The following is a 24,771-nucleotide window of genomic DNA, read 5'->3' on the forward strand; positions in this document are numbered from 1 at the left end:
GGCTCTCCAAATTAGCCTAAACAGTTTGAGTGTGTGTGCACACTACGAGGTGTGTATATTATATAAGAGAAACTGAACTTGTAAAAAAAGGAACCATACTGTATGAGTTAATGGGGAGTGGGGGGAACATGGACCTTGGACTATCCCAAAACACAAGTTTCACTCCTCTCGCACAGATAGTTTGCCATCACAAGGGGAGTACATAGAAGGGGAAAGGAGTAAAAATTTACTTAATATAATTAAACATTAATAATAGCATCAGTCTCGTTATTTAATAGCCACACCTTGTATGTTCCTAAATCTATTTTTACTGCCTAAAATTTGTATAAAAGCAAACAAACAATGCAATTTATTGCTTATACAGTGGTAAAACAAACAGATAAGCATACTGAATACACTAGCATATGGCAGAATGTGCAGCTCCTCAATGCAAGCTGTGTATCCCCATGAGAAAAATCAAAGCACCAGAGACAGGATTTCAATTTGGACAGAAGTCATAACATAATGGAGGGTAACAGTTTGTAATTACAGTCACTGATATGATTGGAATGTAGAGGGCTTCCTCGTTTCATGTGAATAACACAATTAGAAGTTCTATATTCTACATACACAGGTCAGTAGACTGCATTTTATAACACCACCCGGTTCTAATTTTAGTTTGACAGCAAAATTATAAACTAGACAGAAATTAGAAAAGCAATTATCATTGCTGTGGCATCTGTAACCCTACCACAATAATGGGAAACACGGGGCTTTAGGGCTACATGCACTTGTGGCCCATACAGCTCCTTTGCTGCTGTATTGTCAGATACAGTTGTTAGAGCTTGTAACATGTTTATTGATTATTACACAGATGTTTCTCTTTATTATTGAGATTACATGTACAGAAGTTAGAAGGTTAGCAAGTCACTGAAGTAGCTCCTGAAGTGTATCAGATTGCCTAAACATCATGGTGTCCTTAGTAGAATGGGACTAAGGGCCTGATTCAGCAAGGATCGCAGTTGCGAATACGCATGCAATTGGCCGATTGTTGCATATGGTACATGCATTGCAGTGTGCAAACTAGCTATTGGGACTGCGATTGCAGAGGCTACGCAGACCCAGAGCAGAGTCATTGACAGGAAGTGCCATTTGGGGGTGGTGATGGGGGGGTGGTCGGGCAAACGGAGGCGTGCCAGTGCATATCAAGGGCATTGCAGGGGCGTGCATAAATTATCCACTGCATGGCCATGAGCAGCCATAGCACTGAGTAAGGTCTGAGCTTGTGCAAGTGTGCGTATGGATCCGATGTTACAGATTTTTTCGCTATATTGCTAAGTATTACGAATGTGAGATAAGTGAAAGTGGGCGTCCTTATGTGAGGCTGTTATCGCAATACTATACTGCGGGCGCAATGCATTTGCATATCACCGCTGAAATTAGCAACTGCGCTGCCTGCGCATTAGCAGAATAGCGATTCATGCTGAATTAGGCCCTAAATGAGCATATAAAATTGTCATGACTTTGAAATGATAAATATTGTGAAGTATGTAAATGTATTATAGACATGGTGCTCCTAGTTACAGAAACACGATCCCTAGTATCCAGAATAAATCATCCCACATCTGAGCGTATGTGTAACTATATACAAAAGGTGAATATACAAAATCATTCCTATGTTTAAAGTAGAAATATATATACATTTCTGTAAGTGTCAACTCTAGTATTACTTTAATGCCCGAGGCTGACCAGTTTGGGACTGGTTGCCGTTATTGCAGGGGGATCCCACCAATAATCACACAGAGCCACAAAAAAATGTGGGTCCCAGGGACCCCTCACTTTAAAAAAATTGGGGTCCTACCTGACCTTTTCTGGGTCCCATCTGCATTAAAATTTTCACAGAATAAAAACTTACACAGAATAAAATAATAAAATCTAATCAGTTTGGTAAAGCATTATTTAGCTTTAGTACAGCATTAAAGCTCCCACAGTGCGACAGCCCCCTCTATCCTGACATTATCCCCTACATGTAATATTCATCACACAGTCATGCCCCCCAGCCCCCCTCTACCCTGACAGTCCCCTCTGCATGTAATATTTGTCACACCCTGTTTAACATGCCCCTCTCTATCCTGTCCTCATACCTCTCACTTTTTCTTTTACAAGATCCCACATCACTACACTTATCCGGGGACACACACAAAGACCCTTCACTTAAAAACACGCATGCAAATAAACACAGCCACCAATCATTTTATTAAAGCCACTCCCTCCATCTGGCAACTAGATGTACACCTGCGGCTATCGGGACAGAGTGGAAGGCGGTGAGTCAGTGCGTCACCAGGTCCCTCAAAGCCCCATGGGAACGGATGAGGTACGTGCTGCCACTGCACCTTCCCATAGATTCAGCCAGCCTCTCAGTTATGATGTGGTGGATATAAGGAGGCAAGTAGCTGCAGCCGCGTTACTGGTACAGCTTCCTGAGCTTCTCCGTCTAACGAGAAAAAGAAAAAATTCTCACATGCAGCGATTAATCATTGGGTAGAGTGGATTTCTAGGTAACTCAGAATCCCCACCCCCTGCATGTGCACCAGCCACCCACTCACACCTGAAGCACCCCCACCTGCAGCACAGCATCAGTCAGCCACTCACCCCTGAAGCACTCCCACCCATGGCACAGCAACAGGTACACTCACCTCTGAAGCACCCCTACCCACAGCTAAGCATCACCCCTGAAGCACCCCCACACGCAGAACAGCATCAGTCAGCCGCTCACGACCGAAGCACCCCCACCCGCCACAGCACCAAAATACTATTCGCTCACCTCCACCACACAACAACCAAACCCCAACTGCACCTAACTAATCCCCAGTGTACCTAACCAAACCCCACCTGCTACCAGCTTAAAAGTTACCTGTCTATCCTCCTAAGCCAGGTCAGGGAGTGCAGCCACATGCGTAGTGTCATCTCTGCCTTGTCTGCCTTCTAAATACAGGGTGCTGTCTGCACGCCGGGGGCCGGGGAAGTCTTCAAGCTGGGGGTCGCTGCATCGAGGAAAGGCATCAAAGGGCTGGCTCCACCTCCTTAATATAGTCCTCCCTGAAGCTGGGCCAGGGAGACATCAATCAGGAGCCAGGAGATTGGCTACAGCAGAGCACATCTCCGGGGACCTACCCAACGAATCCCCGTCCTCATTTTCAGGCGAAATACGCGCTATAGCTCATATTTGCGATCACTGCCCCACGCACTCTGTGTCCCCCTATTATAACTTCAGCTCCTGGCTGGTTCAGCCTAGTGCTGGTTATTGGAAAATTACTAGACCTCAGGCTGCGTCCGTCGCCGCAAGGGCTTAATTATGCGCGCCCCTGAAACACCGTCCAAACGCACAGGCACGACTGAGTTTGCCCAACCAACCCCCCGTCACCACCCACAAACAGCACTTCCTGTCAATCACTGTGCTCTGGGTCTCCGTATCTAACGCAGTTCCCATCACAACAGCTAGTTCGCGCACTGTGATGCTTGCGCAGAGCAAAAACATCGATAGATTGCGTGAGTCTGCATCCGTGCACTTTTTGCTGAATCAGGCCCCGTGCACAGAAACTCAAGTAACATGCTTACAGTAACGATATCCATCTAGCCATCAGTTCTTGTTCAGCTGCATTCTTAGATATAATTAGGGTAAACACAATATAAGACAGCTTTTAATGACATTTCAAGGTTGTGTATGGGAGTGAGCCTAAAGGGCCAATAATTAGATTATATGATTGCATAGCAGACAATGAGAATGCTACAATATGATCTACAACTTCAGTTCCCAGAAAAAAAATATCTCCTTTTATAATGAATTACAGATTCTGCTCCACAAGCGGACCTCCTAATATCTTCAGCTTACATGTATATAATTAGGAACACAGAGGAGGCAGTCATTTTATATGCTGTAACAATATAACAATATATATATATTGTATTATATATATATATTATATATAATACAATAACGCATTCTATCAATTCACTAGGAGCTTGTAACCACAGACCTCTTCATATCCAATATTTATAAGGCACTGGTCTCAAGAATGGAAATGGGGGGCATATGTGTGCTACCTCTTCCCTGGATACCCCTGCCAGGAGGACCCAATCACACCCATCCACAATTATAATGCTTAATATGTCTAGGGAGTGTTATGTAGTATTGATTCTAACACTCTGCACCTGCAACAACCCGTGCAGTTCCTCTTTCCTGCCTGGGGTGTCGCGCTCTTCTCTGGTGCTTCTAGCACACTCAGCTGATGCAACTAACTGCTGAGATACAGACCATAGGATGCTAGAAGCACTAGAGCAGAAAGTGACACCACAGACAGGAAAGAGGAACTGCAGGATGCTAGAATGAACTAATATGTATAAACTTCTACAATGTGATTTGGGGTTCGCTGACTGCTTTGATCTATCATGTGGTTACTGTGATTTTACCTCGTACTTACCCCCTTCTCCATCCTCCCGACTGTATAATCCCTGCAAGGGTTAAATGACAGGCGTCAAAATCCCGACGCCTGTCATTTTCCCCAAGCCGGGAGCCCGACACCCAGCTTACCAATCGAAGGTGAGCCGGGCGCGGACAGCTGCGAGGGAGGGGGGTTTAGGGTTCCTGTGGGGGATTTAGGGTTAGGCACCCCCCGGGAGGTTCGGCTTAGGCTAGGGGAAGGGAGAGTTATGGTTAGACACCCCCGGGGGGAGGTTAGAGTTAGGCACCCCCCCGGGGGACTTAGGTTTAGGCACTTGAGGGGGAGGTTAGGCACCCCTAAAGGGTGGGTTAGGGGGTAGAATAGTTTAGTCAATACTTACCTTTCGACGATCGTGATTTTCACTGCCTCCCGGGATTTGAACCGCCGGCGGTAAATCATACAATATTGTGTGTGTGTATATATATATATATATATATATATATATATATATATATATATAAAGCATGTGAGTGCCCAGTTTGTATGATTGATTATTTATATATATATATATATATATATATATATATATATAAAGTAGGGGAGAGGAAAACGCGTCTAATAGTGTAAAATATTAAGCAAAATATGGGTAGACATACAACAAGTAATCCTTTGTGCATGCGTACCAGATATTTTCTTTATCAGGTATTCCGTGAATATATTCTGGGGCCCAATGTATAATGTCCCAGATGTGCAAAAATATCCAGATGAATAAACATAAAAACAAAAAATAAAAAAAATAATAAAGGTGAAAATGTGACTGTGAAAATCAAACTATATTTATTAAAAATGACAAATGAGGAAAGGGAACAGAAAAATAAGGGGATACAGTACTATACCACAAAAAACAAGGAGTACATGGTGCATCAAAATATTAATAAAAATAGCTCTTAAAAAATTCAATAAACTTAACTGAGTTTAAAAGCACATAAAGTGCTAAATAGTGCAGTCCTTCAAATGGAATAGTCCGTTTTTAATCCAAATATTGGCAGGTGGAGGAGGGTTAAGCTGATTGAATTTTTTAATTCAAATTTCAAATTCCCACATTATACTACTTGAATTAAGTAGATTTGTATTACCTGTGCTGGAATGAGCCCCCTGTGGTAACACAAACCTTGCATATTTATCAGTTTCTGTACCCTGAGAGTCTCAAAAAAACCCACAAAAAAAACCATTAAATTGGTTGCCTCGATTTTTGGCCACTGAGCTATAGGTGAGGCTGCTGCTCTCTTTGCATCCTCATCAGCTCTCCTTGTTTTAACAAGTGTAATTCCTATATATAAAAGTGCTTAGACATTTTATTTCTGTCACTGCCAGTGGCAGAATGGTCGTCAGTAGTCCTTTGTGTGGTGTTCTAGTTGTTTGTCATAAACATAAAACCAGATTCTAAGCTGTCCTAGGACCCAAACTTCATATATGACCTCAAAAACTTATCTTTTAGTTGGCATTAGTTTTGTCTTCTGCCAACCAACATGATCTATAATAGTGCTATCAGTTCATACCTTCATACTCTATAACAGTGTTCTCCCCAGGCTGTTTTTTGCGGGTGCACCACCCGGCAAGAACCAGCCTACCATCCGGCACTTTGGGAGCCTGCAAGTGGGGACAGTATCTGGGAGCTGTATAAAACGCACCAGATCCTACAGACTTTGCAGCTTTTTTATAATCAGACGACCGGGCCTCTAATATGAGGAGAATTAATATATAAAATGTTATTTTAAGTTTAATTTATTATAAGGTCAGGGTTTAAAACATTTTATTATTGCAAAGGCCCCCATCCGCCTAGTTCTTGATGCCACCCGGCTAATTCTAGATGCCACCCGGCTGGAAAAAAAATTCTGGGGAGAACACTGGTTAGCAGGGATAGAAGTGGAGTGATACAGATTAAAGAGATAATGGGGGAGATGTACAAAGCCCAGAAACGATATCAGCGCACGTTATGTGCGCTGATACCGCTTCTCCCCGATGTATGATCAGGGGTCTGGGCGGTAAATGACAGGGGCGCTGTCATGGCAGGGCCATGTACGAACGGTCATAACTCATGACCGTTCGGCCGGCTGTAGCTGTCATTATCGACAGCTACAGCCTGGCGTTAGCCTATCCCCACAGCAGGGACAGCGCTGTCCCTGCTGCGGCGGCTGCCGGCTCCAGGGCTCCACACGGGGATCTCGCGATACTTGCGAGATCCCGCGCATGCTCAGTGGAGCCGGCCGGGAGAGAGACACAGCGCATCAGCACTAGGCGGATGCGCTGCTGTCTCTAGCGGGTAGCGCTGGAGGGGGGAGTTAACGCTCCCCCTCTCCGGCCGATGAGATGTTTATACATCTCATCGGTAGTGCTTCCTGCTTCGCCTCGGTAAAGAGGCGAAGCGGGGAGCGTTATATCTACCCCATTATCTGTAAGGAGCATGCCGTCTGTCCCGGGCTAGAATAGTGTTCCATATCCTGGGTCAGACCTGTGATTTTGGTGTAAAAGGAGTATTCATTACTTAATATTTTATTGCTATTTTAAGAAGATAGTCATGCAAAGATTTACCAGTTTAAAAAAATGGTTGTCAAATCTACCTTTTTCCCTTTTGTTGTGAACACACACACATACATTATATATATATATATTTATTTTTTATTACACGAAAACTTTGTTTGAGCCACGAAATTATTGAAAATATTGTATAAAATTACCTGCAAGTTGTTTGTATAAGGTGTATATAAAACAAATGTATTCTGGATTTAGATTTGGGTCCAATTCCCAAGAAATTTCATTAGGTTATGCAAATATTCCAAAAAACGGAATATTCTGATATCCAAAATACCCCTGGTCCCGAGCATTTTGGATATGGGGGACTCAACCTGTATATATACACAGCGGGTAAAATAAGAATTGAACCCATCAACATTTTTATCAGTAAATATATTTGTAATTGGGCAATTGTAATGAAATTTTCACCTAATATCAGCAACAACCAATGCAATCCACGCATGCAAATATATCAAACCATAGATGTCCATAAATTAAGTTGTGTGTAATAATATGAAATGACGCAGGGAAGAAGTATAGAAAACATGAAGAAAGGGAAGTGCAAAAAAGGCATGGAAAGCCAAGGCACCAACTGAAATCTATCAGTAATTATAAAGCAATCATGCCCCTTGTCAGTGCAAATTAATAGAAGCTGGTTCAGTCCCAACTGATGGCCTATAAAAAGGTGTCTCATTACTAAGGTGTCACACAAGAAACATCTCATGATGGGTAAAATCAAAGTGCTCTGTCAAGACCTTTGCAACCTTATTGTTGCTAAACATATTGATGGCATTGGTTATAGAAGGATTTCTAAACTTCTGAATGTTCCAGTGAGCACTGTTGGGGCCATAATCTGGAAGTTAAAACAACATAATTTCACCATAAACCGGCCACGACCGATGCTCCTCGCATGATTTCTGAGATAGGAGTGAAAAGAATTATCAGAAGAGTTGTCCAAGAGCCAAGGACCACTTGTGGAGAGCTTCAGAAAGACTTGGAATTAGCAGGTACAATTGTTTAAAAAAAAAAAAATCAATAAGGAATGCACTGAACTGCCATGGCCTGTATGCACGCTCACCACGCAAGACTCCATTGCTAAAAAAAAAAAAAAAGGCATGTTGAAGTTAAGTTTAAAGTTTGCTGCCCAACATTTGGACAAGTCTGTGAAAAACTGGGAGTATATAGTCTGGTCAGATGAGACCAAAATTGAACTCTTTGGATGCCATAATACACACCATGTTTGGAGGAGAAATGGCACTGCAAAAACACCATACCAATAGTGGAGTTTGGAGGTGGGAACATCATGGTGTGGGGCTTTTTCAGCATACGGTCATGGCATACTTCATATGATTGAAGGAAGGATGAATGGAAAAATGTAGAGAAATTCTTGATATAAATCTGTCGAAATCTACCAGGATGCTGAAGATGAAACGAGGGGGGACATTTCAGCAAGACAGTGATCCCAAACACACAGCCAAGGACACGCTCAATTAGTTTCAGAGAAAGAAAATAAAGCTGCTAAAATGGCCCAGCCAAACACCCGACATGAATCCAATTGAAAATCTATGGAAAGAACTAAAGATCAGAGTTCATAGAAGAGGCCTACGGAAGCTTCAAGATTTGAAGACTGTGTGGAAGATTGGCCAAAATCACACCTGAGCAATGCATCTCCATACAGGAGGTGTCTTAAATACATTTCAGTAAGCATGTTCAATACTTTTTCCATGTGTCATTTAACATTATTACATATAATTTAATTTATGGACACCTATGGTTTGATTACTTTGCATGTGTGGATTGAATGGGTTGTTGCTAACATTTGGTGAAAATTTCATTACAATAGACCCATTACAAATATATTTACTGAGAAAAATGTTGATGTGTTCAATGTATTTGCCCTAGATTCCTGACCTATGTCTTTTGAAACCTCAGGAAGGTATTTGTGTTAGGAGATTTTTGGGTTATTAGCTTCACAGGAGGCTAATTAGGGTTTTCAGCTGTGTGGCTGATTTTTAGTGCTGTGAGGCTGAGCATTACAGGGAGACCCTGCCTGGGGAAAGGACAGACTTTCGTGTCTCTGTGTGAGAATCAGGTTGATGGAAGCAGGTAAATTAAACCTGAAAAACCCTTCTAATACTTTGTTTGTTAGTGAGCTAGGATCACTTTTGTATAGTTGGTGCCAGACGGCAAGGTGTTTATTTGCCTAATAAAACTGGTGGAGACCAGTTGCACCAGACCAGTGGACTTTCTGTGATTTCTCAGCTGCTGCACAGTGCCATCTACCCCAGGAAATGGTACCAGTTCCCTGACCTTGCTACATGTGCTGGAGAATGCGGGCACAATGGTCTGCGCATAGGTGAAGATAGCAGCAGCTTTGAGAGTTCTGCAGAAAGCAGGTCTGCGTCTGTCTGGACTGAAATTAAATGTGGCACAGAGTAAAACTGCAGGTATGATACTCTGCACAGTGGGACATGCTGGAAGCTGTGGTGCCTCACAAATAGAAGCAAGTCCAGGTGGTGCTTTGCCTGCAGAGTTGTGGAATCTGGTACAGTTAAAGGGCCAGACCTTCCTTTTGCTGGAAACCAGTACTAATACATGTCCTGAGTGAAAGAGGCTATAAAGTTGCTGGAAAAGCCCAACAATACAGAGGATATTGTCACGGCCTTACTACAAGCGACAGCAGTACAGTAAGAAGCCTCAAGGGTACAGCAAGAGGCTACCAGGCAACATCAATTGGAGATTGAGATACGGCGGCAACATCAACTGGAGGTTGAGGAGGCGAGGCGGCAACATCACCTAGAGATTGAGGAAACCTGACGGCAACAGCATGAGGACCATGAGGTCCTAAAAGAGGTGGTGCAGCATCTTGCAGCACCACCTGGAAATGCTTTCTCCAAATGTTCAAAACGGCTCCATAAGGGCAAGCCATTGTCTTCAAAAGTTGACAGAGACTGATGATGGAGATGTACTTGACTGCCTTTAACAGGATGGGTGAGCGACAGAGTAGGCCTAAGGATCAGTGGGGAAAAAAAACAATATCGTTTATAAGGCGCTATTAGAATCCCTCTAGATGTGTTTTCGTATAAAGTAGAAAAATAATTTAAAAAACATATGTAAAAATACTTTTTGTACAAGTTGATATACTTATATATTATATATTAGACTATTCACACTCTAAATTGCTGCCATATACCAGAGTAGTCTCTCTGGGAAAAGATATACATGTACAAAAGATGAAGCAATAAGGCGCATGTGTGATATCTGTAAATTATATATAAATGATATAAAAATGTTGTGTGGATATCTTTATAAATGCACAATTTATTATACACAATAAAACACTAAAAAAAAAAATATATATATATATACATACACACATATATGTGTGTGATAATGCACAATAACTAGAATAAAATTGCTAATTAGCATATATCCGATAGAGCATGAATGTTCTTTCTCAGAGGTACATCTCCCACAAAATTGGTTTTAGGAATGTGATGATAGCATGTAAAGTTCCATATAGTTACCGCTTTTACCACTCTTGTATTATAGATGAGATACGGGATGTGTCCAAGGTGGGTTAATAATATCCTGCAGCCTGTGCAGTCCCTTTTTCCTTAGTCTCCAAAATCACAGTTCATAACAGCGGGTTCCAGATAACTAGGTATGCAGCCCGTGTGATCTCTGTGTCCCGCTCTCCCAGACGGCACAAGATGTGCAGGTGTGGCTTCAACGTATATTCCAGTTTAAATAGGATATTCCAAATGTGGAAGTTGGTAGATTCCGTGTGGGGAGACCTCTCCGTTAACAGCCTGACGCGTTTCTCTGTACCAGACAGCTTTATCAAAGGCAATGAATAGTCTAAGCTCCGTTTGTGCATATAAATACCTCTTTCAATTAAGTCATTTTTATATCATTTATATATAATTTACAGATATCACACATGCGCCTTATTGCTTCATCTTTTGTACATGTATACTAAGGATCAGTGGGCTGGAATGCTGGACCCCTATTTCTCTATGGCGAGCCTCAAAAAGCATACCTTGACTTAAGCACGGCGGATGCTTTGAATTATGAAAAGCTAAAAACAGAAATTCTGACTCGTCTGGGAGTTACCTTGTCGGTCCGAGCGCAACGTGTGCATCGCTGGGTGTACTACTTGGGCAAACCTCCCAGTTCACAAATGCACGACCTAATTCACCTGACCAAAAAATGGTTACAATCAGAGACATTAACTGGACCTCAGATGGTTGAAAGAGTTGTCATGGACCCTTACTTAAGGTCCCAGCCCACGGCTTTACGCAAGATAGTGGAGATGGTGGAAAGGTATCTGGCGGCAGAGGAACTGTTGGCTATGCCTCAGTAGCCCCCAGATCTACAACAGCGCACTTCAGTGAAACCTGGTAAGACTGTTCCGTGGGAAAAGGGTCCTGGGCAGATAAGGGAACTTAAAGCTGAAGAGACTGAGTGCTCAGTTCAAAGATGGGTCAGTGGGGCCAGAAAGGTCTCACATGCCTAAAAGACTGGACAGTTATGTGATTAAATGTTTTTGGTGTGGTATGCCAGGACATATTGTTGCTAATTGCCGAGTTGTTCAAGAACCTATGCAATGTGATGCTGTCTTTGAACGTCGCAGAATGTCTTTCTTTGCCAGGTTAGCCTGTAATGTTACACCTTCAACTGAGTCAGAAAAGCAAATGTGTAAGGTTGTTATGGGAGGCAACTGGGTAGAGGCATTGTTGGACTCAGGAAGTGTAATCACCCTGGTGAAAGATGGGTTGGTAAATGCTTTAAAGGGCCAGCGAACAACTGTTGGTGTAACTTGCATACATGGTGACACCTGTTATTATAATACTGCTGAAGTGAATGTTGAGACCTCTTGTGGCTCAGCTGTGGTTAAAGTGGGAATGGTCCCTTCCTCAGTACATGATGTTATGTTATAATAGGAAAAAGACTTTCCCCATTTTTGGAAAAACTGTTGCTAGTATGGCTGGGGAAGTGGTAGACTATAAGGAACAAAGTGAGGTACCTCCTCCAGAGGAGGCAGAGGTGATAGACCGGGTGGAAAGCATACCTCCCCTGCCGGTCATGATCTGGCTGTATTTTATGTCCGGTTTGTGTATACATTTGATTTGATAATAGGCCTGTATAATAAGCTGTAAACATCGGCGATTAACAGTTCCTATCTAATAGTGATAGTGTGATTTTGTTGAGCCGCATGAGAGAAGTGCATAATTGCGGACCGGACATTTGATTAATGAACAGGAAGTGCGTCAGCCTGGTGGAAAGCACCATTGGATCGCAAGGCTGGAGGACCAGAAGGACGGCAGGTACGCCGAGAGGGCAGGCACATGGAGCTGTAGCAATTTACTACAGCTGTTGATTATTGGCGCGTGGCAGGGAACACATAAAGGGGGAGAAGTCACTGGTGGTGAGTAATATGCTGTTACTCTGTGGTATGAAAAGATGATGTTATGTTGTTGGTCTTTAAAGGTCTAGAAGGGACCGAGGTCGACAGACAGTTTGAGTATGAATATGCCATTATGACATGCATTGAATATATGGGTGACTACGATACAACCTGAAGGTTGATGAATTTGATTGTGTTGGAGATTAATGTTGATTTTATTTTTCACTGTGTGGTGATGAAGAGTTTCCGGATTAAGCAGGATGAACATTGGTGATTTATTATGGACTAAGTTCATATAAAGAATAAAAGTCTTGTGTGTGTGTTATATATATCTATCTATCACACACACACATATATGCATACATACATGCATACATACACACACACACACACACACACGAGTATAAATACAGAAGAACTGTAAGTCGAATGATACACATCAACATTGATTATTGATTTTTCAAAAGTGACAGTCTATGCCAATGTAAACTACAGAAACTGGAAATGTGGAATAGATTTCTTAATGAACAGATTTAGATTGAAATTTATTGTATTTAAGAGTATTTATATAGAAAATGCACACACAAAACTAGTTTGCTTTCTTGGTTAAAAAAATAAAAGAAAACAAGATTAAAGAATAAAAAAAGTTATTAATAGTCATGGACAGGAAAATCTGATACGTATCAGCCACTACTATTTCTGGACACACCTCAACCATGTCCCTGTGATGCAGACACTATAATAATGTTTATGGGGCACTTTATAATAGATGACAGCAACAATTATGACTATGACTGTAACACAGGCTTCTAAATGAAATGTACCTGTATTCATAGTTCTTACATTGTAGAGTTATTGCATATGCCTTTATGAATAACACCAATTAAATCTCAATAACACCAATTAAATCCCAAACATGTCATAGTTATTCAGAGCTTTTTTTTATCGTTATGCTCTAGGTAGTTGCTTGTCCAGAGAGTAATTTGAATCATATCATATAGCTCAAAGCAAAAAAACAAAAAAAACAAAAAACCTAAAACCTTTCTAAACCCACCATGGACTGCGATTGCAAACCTGCCATCGACTGCAGTAAAACAGTACACAACGGTCTGATGGCATATTGAAGGAGTACAATTTAAATTTTATTGCTTCATGACTTTGGGACTGATTTAGCAAGGAATGCAGTTGCTAATATGCACGCAGTCGGCCGAGTGCGTAAACTAGCTATTGCGATCGGGACTGTGATCGCAGAGGCTACGCAGACCCATCGCAGAGTGATTGACAGGAAGTGCCGCGTGTGGTTGGTGATTGGGGGGGGGGGGATGGGGGAGGGTTGGGCAAACACAGGCGTGCCAGTGCGTTTCAACGCCATTGCAGCGGAGTGCATATATTATCCACTGCGTGCCCATACGCAGCCATGGCACTGATAGTATGCTTGGCTGTTAGCAATTTCTGAGTAAGGTCTCGGCTTGCGCAAGTATGGGTCCGATGTTACCGATTGTTTTGCTATATTGCTAAGTATTACGGATGTGAGACAAGGAAAGTGGGCGTCCTTATGCGTACACAGATATACTGGTGTTGCATATCAACTTAATCAGCACATTTTCCTGTTGTGTCCTAGTCACATCACATTGTGACTAATGCTGGGCATACACTACACAATTTTCTGCCCAATCTGGCTGGTTGGAATGAAAACCTGGTAATGTATGGGAGCAAATGACAGACGACCATTTACTCACAAACACTGGAAAACAGACAAAAATGGTTAATGGTTTAAAAACACGTATTTAACCAAGCACCTTCCCCTGTTACCACCCACAAACGCCTCACTGTCACTCAAAATAGCAGGCATTCGCTATTCAGCGAGCACACGATTTTCGGCCGCACTGACTGGTTCGCGCATGCGTATTACAATCCGTACACATGCGCAGATGTGCGAACATCGCTCGGAACGAACGAGCGGCCGCTTACGAGCGGCTCTGAATGAAGCCCTCAGTTGCACATACAGTCAGGTGCATAAATATTGGGACATTGACAGAAGTTTCATATTTTGGCCTCTATTCACCACCACAATGGCTCTGAAATGAAACAAACAAGATGTGCTTTAACTGCAGACTTTCAGATTTAATTTGAGGGTAATTACATCCAAATCAGGTGATTATTAGCTGCTTGCATTGTGTGACACAAAATAGAAACATCAAACATAACATCAGTCACATTTGATAGTATCGATTGTACTCTGGTGCTTGAGAGAGCACATACCCAACCTGAAGCTGTACTATCAGCCAGGCCTCTAACCTGCTCGCAGAGTGACGTTTTACTACTTCCGGTCTTCTATGTCGGTCGTAGCAGGAAATTTATGTACGCCCCTCAAACTCCCTGAAAACGGTGAGGAACGCCTGCGTTTTTAGACCACCACCCCCTTCAACACCCACAAACGGCCTTTCATGTCAATCAACTCCCGAAAGCCATTTCCTGCTCGTAAGCCATACGATCGATAGCATTTTGGATCGCAAGGTCTCGTACGCACATGCGCACAACTAACCGTACGCATGCGTGGTTTGGAAACATCGGATGCGTACGACCGAGCGGCCGCTTACGACCGACTCTGAATGAGGTCCTCTGTTCTCAAGGCACCACAATAATGTTTTCACCTCAATTCATTCTCACACATGCAGAGTTACACTCATGATGGATTGTTCAGGTCGTTCTTCTGATGATTTCAAGCATTGATATGAACATCGTTCAGGGTAAGGAGGCACTAAAAAATTGTTGCAATCGATCCAGAACGTTGTACCATGAGTAAAATCTTTCAGTGTATGGCCAGCTTTAAGGCCCCCATACACTGTGCAAATTTTTTACACGATTTGGCCATTTTCGATCGATTGTAATGACCAATCGTGTAAAAAGTGACGTTTTTCTGGACGATGATGATGCCGATGCGCGTCCCCAGCGTCGTGCATCGGCATTGTTGATCAACTGAACCTGCAGAAAGATTTCAACCTATCGTGCACGATGTGACACACATTGGACCTCATTCAGACCCACTCGCTAGATGCGATCGCTCGCATCCAGTGTATGCAAATTTGTCAAAGTGACGACATGGGAAGTGATCGCTCGCCAAGGCATAAGCACACCCACTTTCGCTGTGCGAGCGATCGCTCTGTGCATGCAGACACCCATTAGCGTATGTTTAAACGCCCACTAACGCACTTCATCTCCAGGAAGTGTACAAAAACATTGGTACATCGAGCACCATCGGTAGCGATCCCAGTGCTTGTGGTTGGCTTTGCCTGTAAAAAACAGGCATGTGACCACCCACAAACAGCCTCTCCAGTCAATCATTTCACTGGGCTGTCTTTGCTGGGCGAGCGAGTGGGCTGAGATCGCACAGAGTAGTTCACGCACAGAACGAAGTGCGCGCATGCGCAAACCATCGGGCCGCTTGCGAGCGCACAGCGCCAGCGAGCGGGTCTGAATGAGGTCCATTGTTCGGTGTTTTGCTTGATGAACGATGTGATGTACAATGCACGATGTGTTGACAAAGTACCTGGCCACTCCCCACCTTCATTTTGTGACAGACGATGTGGATGAAGAGAGCAGCTGGAAGCAGGAGAGTGATCCTCTGTCTGGGGAGATTTGGCTTTTCTCGAATAGTGAGTATATACACATCGCCTGTACACAATGTATTCTACTACAACACCAAATGTACACCCTGCTACCAATATCCACTGCAGCACCAATGTTTACCCCTGCTCTGCCAATGTTAGCCACTATGCCACCAATGTGTATTAACCCCTGCCCAACCAATGTTATACCCCCTAGATAAGCCCTCCCCTACTGACATTCCAGCAGATGCATCGTGTGGTTGTTTGCAGCAAACGATATATCATTAACGATTTGCAATCATTAACACATCTATATCGTTTGCTTGTTTGTACAATCTTTCCATTTGTTGGCACAAATCGTTCATTCAGAATTTCAAGGGAATTCATAAACGACATTGGATCATGTATACAAATCACACAGTGTATGGGGGCCTTTAGAGAAAGCAATAAAAACATCTGACATAGGAGGGGTGGAGCTGATGCAGTCCACTGCTGGCCCCCCGTAGTGATGCTATGCAGTTTCTGCCCCAGAGGGACTACATAGCATCACTATGGGGAGTCAGCAGTGGACTGCATCAGCTCCACACCTCCTATCTCCCTTAAGTGACATTGTAATGAAAGATAGAACAGCACACTGACTGAACAATAATGTTTCCCAATCCTGACAATTTGCAAGTGCATGTACATGAATGATAATCGTCTGACGGTCATGATAATTGGTTTGGATTTTCAAACATGATGTATTGTTCAGGTCGTTATTCTGGTGATTTCAAGCATTCATCTGAACATCATTCAGCGTATGGAGGGCAGTGTTCTCCCCAGGTTGTTTTTTGCGGATGCACCACCCGGCAAGAATCAGCCTACCACCCGGCACTTTGGGAGCCTGCAAGTGGGGACAGTGTCTGGGAGCTGTATAAAAAGTACCAGATCCTACAGACACTGCAGCTCTTTCATAATCAGACAACTGGGCCTCTAATAAGATAAGAGGAGAATATATAAAATGTTATTTCAAGTTTAAATCATTATAAGGTCAGAGTTTAAAACATTTTATTATTGCGGAGGCCCCCACCCGGCTACTACTTGATGCCACCCGGCTGGAAAAAAATTCTGGGGAGAACACTGGAGGCACTGCAAAATTGTTACAATCGATCCAGAATGTTGTACCATCAGAAAAATCTTTCAGTGTATGGCCAGTTTTAGAGGAAGCAATAAAAACAGCTAGAATAAAACTATAGTATAATGTAACATTGATTAAGAATCAAAGAATTGTACTCATTTGTGTCATTGTTTCAAATGACTTTTCTGTATCTACAGTACATGATAGAGAAGTAGAGACATGGAGATCTTATGCTGGGTACACATTTAACGATGTGTACCCAACACAATTTCGTTAGACACGGGATCAGTTGGGGTCCCGGCATCGGCAAGTGCATACACACTTGCGATGTCGGGAGACCGGCTATTAGATGGCTATTGTGTATAAGGGATTGTTATGAGCCAGCTGGATACAATGTGTGGCTGTCTAGTGGTATTGTACTAATTCTGCTCTATGTGCCAATTTCAGCACAATGGGGCTACCCTACTGGCCACAATTGTGGTAAAATATTATCATCAATATTAAAATTATACTGTTAAACGTTTCCGGGCGTTTTTATAGTAATTAATATTATTCTAGAAATTCCTTGGAACCAGTTTCTCCTATAGCAACTTATCAACCTTCTAGATGAGGAATTAAGAGGCCGAAAACTTTTTGTAATGAATCTGGTAGCTTTCAAAATATTGGAATAAAAGTCAATAAAATTTTAGTAATTTTGATAGTCAATTATACACACCATTTAGGTTAACAGAAGGCATGTGCATCGGAAACTGATGGTTAGCAACCATCGATGTTCCCGATCCAATGAAAGTACTTTTTCCATCAAATAGCAGGTTTGCGATGGTTGCCAGCCATTGGATGCTTCTTCCAATGCCCATCTGAAGGCTTCTTGAATTCAGCTCAGTTTATGTGCACATGCGCGATATTCCGGCTTCATCTGCAAACAGTATAGCCATCGATGTCATAAGCCCAGCAATTATTTTATGCTGGGCCTCCGATGTCCATTCCTAGTTAACAGCATTGTGTTTTCTTTTATTTTTATGCTGTATCTAGGTTAATTTTATACATGTAGCTATAGGGTAATTATATACAGATATGTTACCCTGTGCCTCGCCTGGTTGATTGAATGATTACTGCAGTGGATGAATGACCAATTTGCATTGCATACCTTCACAGCTCCTAAAATATCACATTTTCTTTTTAATTTTAATAAATTTCAAAACTAACATTTAACTCGACTTGAGTAAAGCTACGTACACATGGTGCGATTTAGTTAACGATCCAATCTCGTTAATGATTTCCCTTGAACTCCTGAACACTCCCGGACCAACGATATTGTGCATAAATATGGAATGATTGTACAAACGATCAAACGATATAGATGGGTCATTAATGACTGCAAATAGTTAACGATATATCGTTTGGCAGCAAACAACCTTATAATGCATCTTCTATCTCTCCGTCGGCTGGCACAAAATGGAGGAGAGGAGTTGCCAGAAACAGTGACAAGAAATCGTTCATTGTGCATACACACGGAACGATGTGTGCCAAATCGTGAAAGATAGGTATTGATCTTCTGCATGTTCAAGAGATCACAGACCACAACCAGCGGGAACGCGCATCGGCATAGTTATTGTACCGAGATACGTCACTTTTTAAACGATTTGTCGTTCCACAAGCACAATATCGTTTAAAACATTGCACTGTGTGTACGCACCTTTAAATTTTAGAAAATGATGAATATTGATTGTTAAATGAGAGCTAGTGCTGACTTCCTATTTTTCTCCGCTTGGTTTGCTGAGGGCTACAGATACTCTATGGTCTTTAGTGTATTGTAGTTTAAGCTGAGGAAAACCAGCAAACTATATGGCTGTACCGAGACAGGGATTCCAGTGCTGAAGCTGGGGTAAAGATCTGCTGTCACTCAGGAGAGGACAGGTATCCATGCATTGGTAAACTTAGGAGCAGATTTTTGAAGTTGCAAATAACCTTAGTTGTCTACAACAGCGGCATCTACCCTCTTGGATGAAGGAGCTGCCAATCCTGAAGGAGAGGAAGAGACAGACCTGGCTGGCCGGGTCCCGGTGCTTGCGCAATGGATCTGGCAGGCGCCGGGACTGCAGCATGCGCACAAATGGAGGCGATGCTGCACATTCGCAAAACACAGACTTCTAGGGACTACAAATGCTGCAGCCCCTAATATCTGGGTAGAATCCCACTAGAAGCCACTCTCTGCTAATGGCAGCCCAGAATGTCAGTCCCAGGGGCAGAAAACGCCTCCCCCTGGGACTGTCTGTCCGGTGTGTAACTGGCAGGTAGCATTTCCAATGGGAAGCCACTGCCAGTCACAGTGTAGCCAGTTAATAAACAGACTGCAACTGGCTCACTGAGGTGGCAGATTTTCTGGTGGGGGGGGGGGGGTTGCAGCCACAAGTAAAATCCATCACTCGTTGTCTATGGATTTTACAATAAGGGTGACAGCTACTTTATTAAAGAAAAAATATATATGTATTTACCAAACAGGACAAAATGTTCTGTGGAACTGTAAACTGGTAGTAATCATTAATAGTGTATAGCAGTGGTTCCCAAACTTTTTCAGTTCAAGGCACCCTTAAGGTCTCCTTAATTTTTTCAAGGCACCCCTAAGCCAAATGAATTACCTGTACTACTGCCCTTTATGTAGTGCCCATTATGCAATGCCCTCAGTAGTAGTGCCCCTTATGTAAAGTCCCTTTTAGTTGTGCCCATTATGCTGTACCCCTTGTAGTAGTGCATCTTAGGCAGTGCCCCCACACCCCTGTGCAGAACTTACCTGACTGAAGTTCATGCTGGTGACCGCTCCTCCTGCTGTCACTCCCGCTGCGCTGACGAGATCAAGCTGGATCCAGCAGGCACGCATGGTCCTCACAAGTTCCCAGGGATGCATTGTGCGGGGCCGTGGGTGCATCACCTGCGCACTGCATCACTGGGAATGCACAAGCGATCAGAGGCTTTCTTAGCCTCTGACCGCTTCGGAGCCACCGTTCCAGTTACTGTTGATCGCGATCTACCGGCGGGAGCTACCGGTAGATCGCGATCGACGTTTTAGCAAGGCCTGTAAAAAAAAAAAAAATAACTGCAGCTTCCCTCTGGCCGCAGCACCCTGGTGACAGCGCCGCGGCAGAGTTTGTGAACCACTGGTGTACAGGATTGAGACCATATAATTAGAAGCACAATGAACATTCAAAACATATGGCCCAAAATCAGGAGACCAATCAATGTACTGCAACATATCATGTGTATGGAGTTTATTTGAATACAAAAAATACTAAAATTAAATAAAAGACAATTCTATGTAACATCAGCCATACACGCCCTTGACAAAGAGAGATAAGAGAGCTAAACCTTGACATGGTGTAAGTAAAGAACGCACAGCATATGACGGACATAAAAAAAAATATTTCCAGTCTGCTTCAAACCTAAAAGCAGTGTTTGGTTAAGAAATTATTATTTTTTTATTATTTTCTAATGATCATTTACAGTAATTTCCTGCATAGGAAAGTAGCATTGTGACCATGGAAATGCATGAGATGTCGATTAGGTCACAGAACACTAATTAACTCACCTGGGATAAGGAAATAATTGTAATGAAATTTGTGCAGTGGATAAGTGTTTTGCCGGTCTCCGACCTGCTCTGCATTAGTGCCCCAAGGCAAACTCACACAGACGATAATAATTTGAACCCTAATTATTTATTTAACAATTATGTAACAAAAAAAAATACTTCCACATCTTTAGCATAGTGCCCTAATGGGACAGATAAAAAAAAAAAGCTGTGGCTAGATTGTGTTCTGCTGACATTACTAACACTCATCTCACAAAGTGCCTGATTCAGAGTTGCACACTATGCCGATGTTTTCGCAATGAGTGATTATCGGTAAACTGCACTGCGTGTGCGCTAAAACCCATCCAGAATGCATTGCTTACCTCCACGCAGGGCAATTGACAGGAAGGCACAGTTTGGGAGAGGTAATGGGGGAGTGGAGGAAAATATGCAGATGTGCAGCGGCAGTTTTAAGGGCATGTTGATGGCTGAGTCTGCGATCCCGTACGCTCCAGCGCCTGAGTTCAGGGGAAACGGTGTGTAATGCCGGCGGCTGTTTAGCCGTCGGATGAAATACCGACACCAGAAGACCAAAGGCTCTACATCCCGACCAGGGCTCTCAAGTACCCTAACCCTCCCCTGTCCCTAACCTACCTCCGAGGTGCCTAACCCTAACCGCCCCTTCCTAAACCTAACCATCTATGGGGGGGGGGGGGGTCTAACCCTAATCTCCCACAGGGGTCCCTAAACCTAACAATCCCCCCTGTAGTTAACGCTTACCTTTCCCCGCTTACCTTTGTTTGAGGTGCCGGCTATCGGGATCTTGGACGCCTGGTAACGTAACTACATTCCCTTCCGGGTAGAATGCTGTGTGGCCATAGAGTCACTCGAGCGGCTGAGTATCTGCGAATGTGTACACAGTTACTGTGACTTTTACCATGGCTCCTGCATGCGTCTCTATTCACTTCTGGGCGGCTGCTACACTTGCACACCATCTCACATCTGCAGCCTGCAAAATCACAGCTGCTATCGGCATAGAGTACAATGCTGAATCAGGCTCAAAGTGCATTTCTTCAGAACAATTCTGCAAATGCATTGCCGGTTTGAAGTAAATGTAGAAAAATGTCAGTACTTGAATTCAGTTCCTTTCAAATAATTAATACTAAAACCATATACATAGCAAAGACGGTAGCTGTATCGAGTTGTAAAACATAAGACTAGTGATCAGGACAGCAAAAAGTTACTGAAAAAAAAAACAAGCTAGTGATGTTAGAAACTATATTATGGGCAGCTAATTCCAATTTTTTATACACACAAGTTATAGAGCTGAACACCCTGGACAGCTTCTTCTAGTGCTGGGACCCATTCTCTCTGCCTGTCAGATCCTATTAGGTCACAGTGGGCATCCCAGGGAAGAGCTCACTAAAAAGCTACACTGGGGCATTGTCACTAGCTTGACAACCCTTATAGCATACTGCAGACTCTGCGTGTGTATACATATTTATTTATAATATATTAGATATCATTTAATATAAATGCAACACAAACAGTTAATATAAAACTGAGAGAATGTTTGTTGACATCACACAGTATGATAAGTAATAACCTTTCCCTGAACACTGTAAGATACTGTAGGGGCCATATGGCTCTCCAGCTGCTGTTTAACTTGGAGGACCAACACGGAGACAGACCTATACTCCCACACCATGCAATGACAGCAGTGTTATGTTATACTGAAGTCAAACTCAGGTTCTCCCCATTGAATCTGCCCGTGTGTGCACCTCTCACCTGCTGCTGCTGTGCGGGAGTGTGTGCGCTATATGAGTCGCTACCCTGGGCGGCGGCGGCGACTGCTGCTGTGTGCACGCCGGTCATGTCGCTCCCCGTCTCCGCAGCACCCAGCCGCTCATCCTGCTGTTGCTGGCTTCTGCCCGGGCTCTGCTGCTCCAGTGTGGACTTCCCTGGGTGCTCCATGCTGCTGTCACTGTCTCATCGCCACCTCCTGTGCAGCAGCTAGCTCAGAATTCCAGCCACCAGCCCCGCCTCTAGTGACACAGGGCCGCGCCCCGGCAGCTCTGTCATCCGGCCCACACCACCACTACCACAGCGGGGGCCGCAATCAGTAGTGTGTGCTCTGTGTACCCAGTGTAGCGGCCCGAGTCACTACAGGGAAGTGGGTCAGGCAGAGAGAGTGACTCCGGGGAAGAGGTATAAGAAGACTGCTTCCTGTTACCCGGCGTGTGGAGGGAGGGAACTAGGCCGGTGTGGTTGTGTGTGGTGACTGTCACTAAAAGCAGCAATCCCTCTCTTTCTCTAAAATAAGAGGGGATAGAGTTCATAAGTGTAGTATGTACAGACAGTTATTACCCTTACATATTGTGCCAAATTATTTTGCATGTACATTTAATAAAGGAATATAGGCTTATCTGATAATTTATAAGCCAAAAACAGTTATCCAAAAAACGCCCGCCTCAATATGAGTATAAACTACAATAAAAAAACACTAGTGCAAAACCATAAAACAATATAATTTTTTTATTCAAAATGGAATGAACCCCCAATTCAAATATGCTCACAACTAGCAGCTGCACGTACCCTCTTACATGAGGGGTACTGCCACTGCTGCTTGTCTGTTCGGGTGCCAACGCCTGCGCATAGGATCTGACAGGTGCGCACAGAAGCTGTGACAGCCCCGCACATGCACATAACACCAGCTTCTAGGGCAGGGATGGGGAACCTCAGGCCCGGGGGCCGTATAACGGAATTTTGGTCTGGCCCTTTGAGCTTTTTTCTGCTAGCCTCATCTGGCTAGCAAGATGCCTAGAATGGCACCCTGCAGCCAGAATCTATGCAGCAGTGCTGCCTGGGGCGTCCTTAGGACGCTTCAGACGGTCACACCGATGCACTTATAGCTCTGCTGTAATCACTGGTGATTGTGGCCCCGCCCCTGAGTCATGTCACACAGAGGGGGTGTGGCCATATACGGTCCCGCAAATAATGTTATATATATCAAATTGGCCGCTAAAAAAAAGGTTCCCCACCCCTGTTCTAGGGACTGCATCGGCTGCAGCCCTTAGAAGCCGTGTAGGGCTGCCCGAAAAGCAGAGCAGCAGCTTCCACTAAAAGCTGCTCTCTGCTAATCTAAGCCCAGACTGGCAGTCCCAGGGGTAGAAAACACATCCCCCTGAGGCTGCTTATCCTGTGTGTGACTGGCAGGTAGCGCTTCCAATGGGAAGTCACTGCCACTCTCACTGTGGGTGGGATGCATGATGCAACGCACTCCCGATGCATTCTGCCGGTCATCGCATGCATGCCTAGGTAAAATCCGCCACCATACTTACCTACTTTTGAAAAGCATTTCAGGGAGACTGTGAAAACAACACCTATGCGCGTGTTAAAGTGGGCGTGTACTGCTACATCTGAGAGGTGTGCCATAAAATTGAAACATCCAAATGTAAACAAGCCCAAAAGTAGTAAGTTGATGAAATGACACTGATACGTTTCAGAAAATTAATGTAGCAATAGGGATCATTGTGCTTTATAACCAACACAGGGAAATGATACTAATGGTCCCATTTGAAAGAATATATGTTTTTTTTTATATAATGGGAGTAAGGTGCAATCAGGGAGATTAGCAGACTCTTCAGGGAGATTGCTACTATTTGAGGGAGTCTCCCTGGCAATGAGGGAGAGTTGGCAAGTATGTCAGCCACTGCTCTCAACAGAAAAAAAAACAATATAGGCTTTTCTGAATTCACCTCCACGTCTGGAAGGATCTCCAAAATTGCTCTCCTATATTGCCATAGAATCACCGCATTATTCAATGGATCTACAGTCCCATAAAATCCAGGTAAAAATCTCCAACCGTTAGAAACGCAGTGGGAGGTAACATGTTTTGTTTAACCAAACATCATCAGGGGTGTTCCCTCTCCCCTCTATTTTGTAGGAGTTGTTTGACTTGATCTGTAGCTGGAACAGGTCGGAAGAGTGGCTGGTATTATATGATATTTTGGACTTGTTATCATTTCAGTTAGCACTGAAACATCTGTAATACCCAGTTGTGGTAAGGGTGTACATTT

General features: G+C 43.5%; 1 protein-coding gene across 1 annotated transcript in view; it reads right to left on the minus strand.

Moving 5' to 3' along the window:
• FAM241A (family with sequence similarity 241 member A) overlaps nucleotides 1–22,958 on the minus strand; it is a 47,948-nt gene extending 24,990 nt beyond the window's left edge. The window contains exon 1 of the mRNA XM_088456414.1: nucleotides 22,481–22,958. Within this exon, the coding sequence (XP_088312540.1) occupies nucleotides 22,481–22,666 (186 nt within the window). The 5' untranslated portion in view covers nucleotides 22,667–22,958. The remainder of the gene's footprint in view (nucleotides 1–22,480) is intronic.
• Nucleotides 22,959–24,771: the final 1,813 nt, after the last annotated feature.

The sequence above is a fragment of the Taudactylus pleione genome, unplaced genomic scaffold, assembly GCF_031769625.1.
Source record: "Taudactylus pleione unplaced genomic scaffold, aTauple2 ptg000703l, whole genome shotgun sequence".
Taxonomy (NCBI): Eukaryota; Metazoa; Chordata; class Amphibia; order Anura; family Myobatrachidae; genus Taudactylus; species Taudactylus pleione.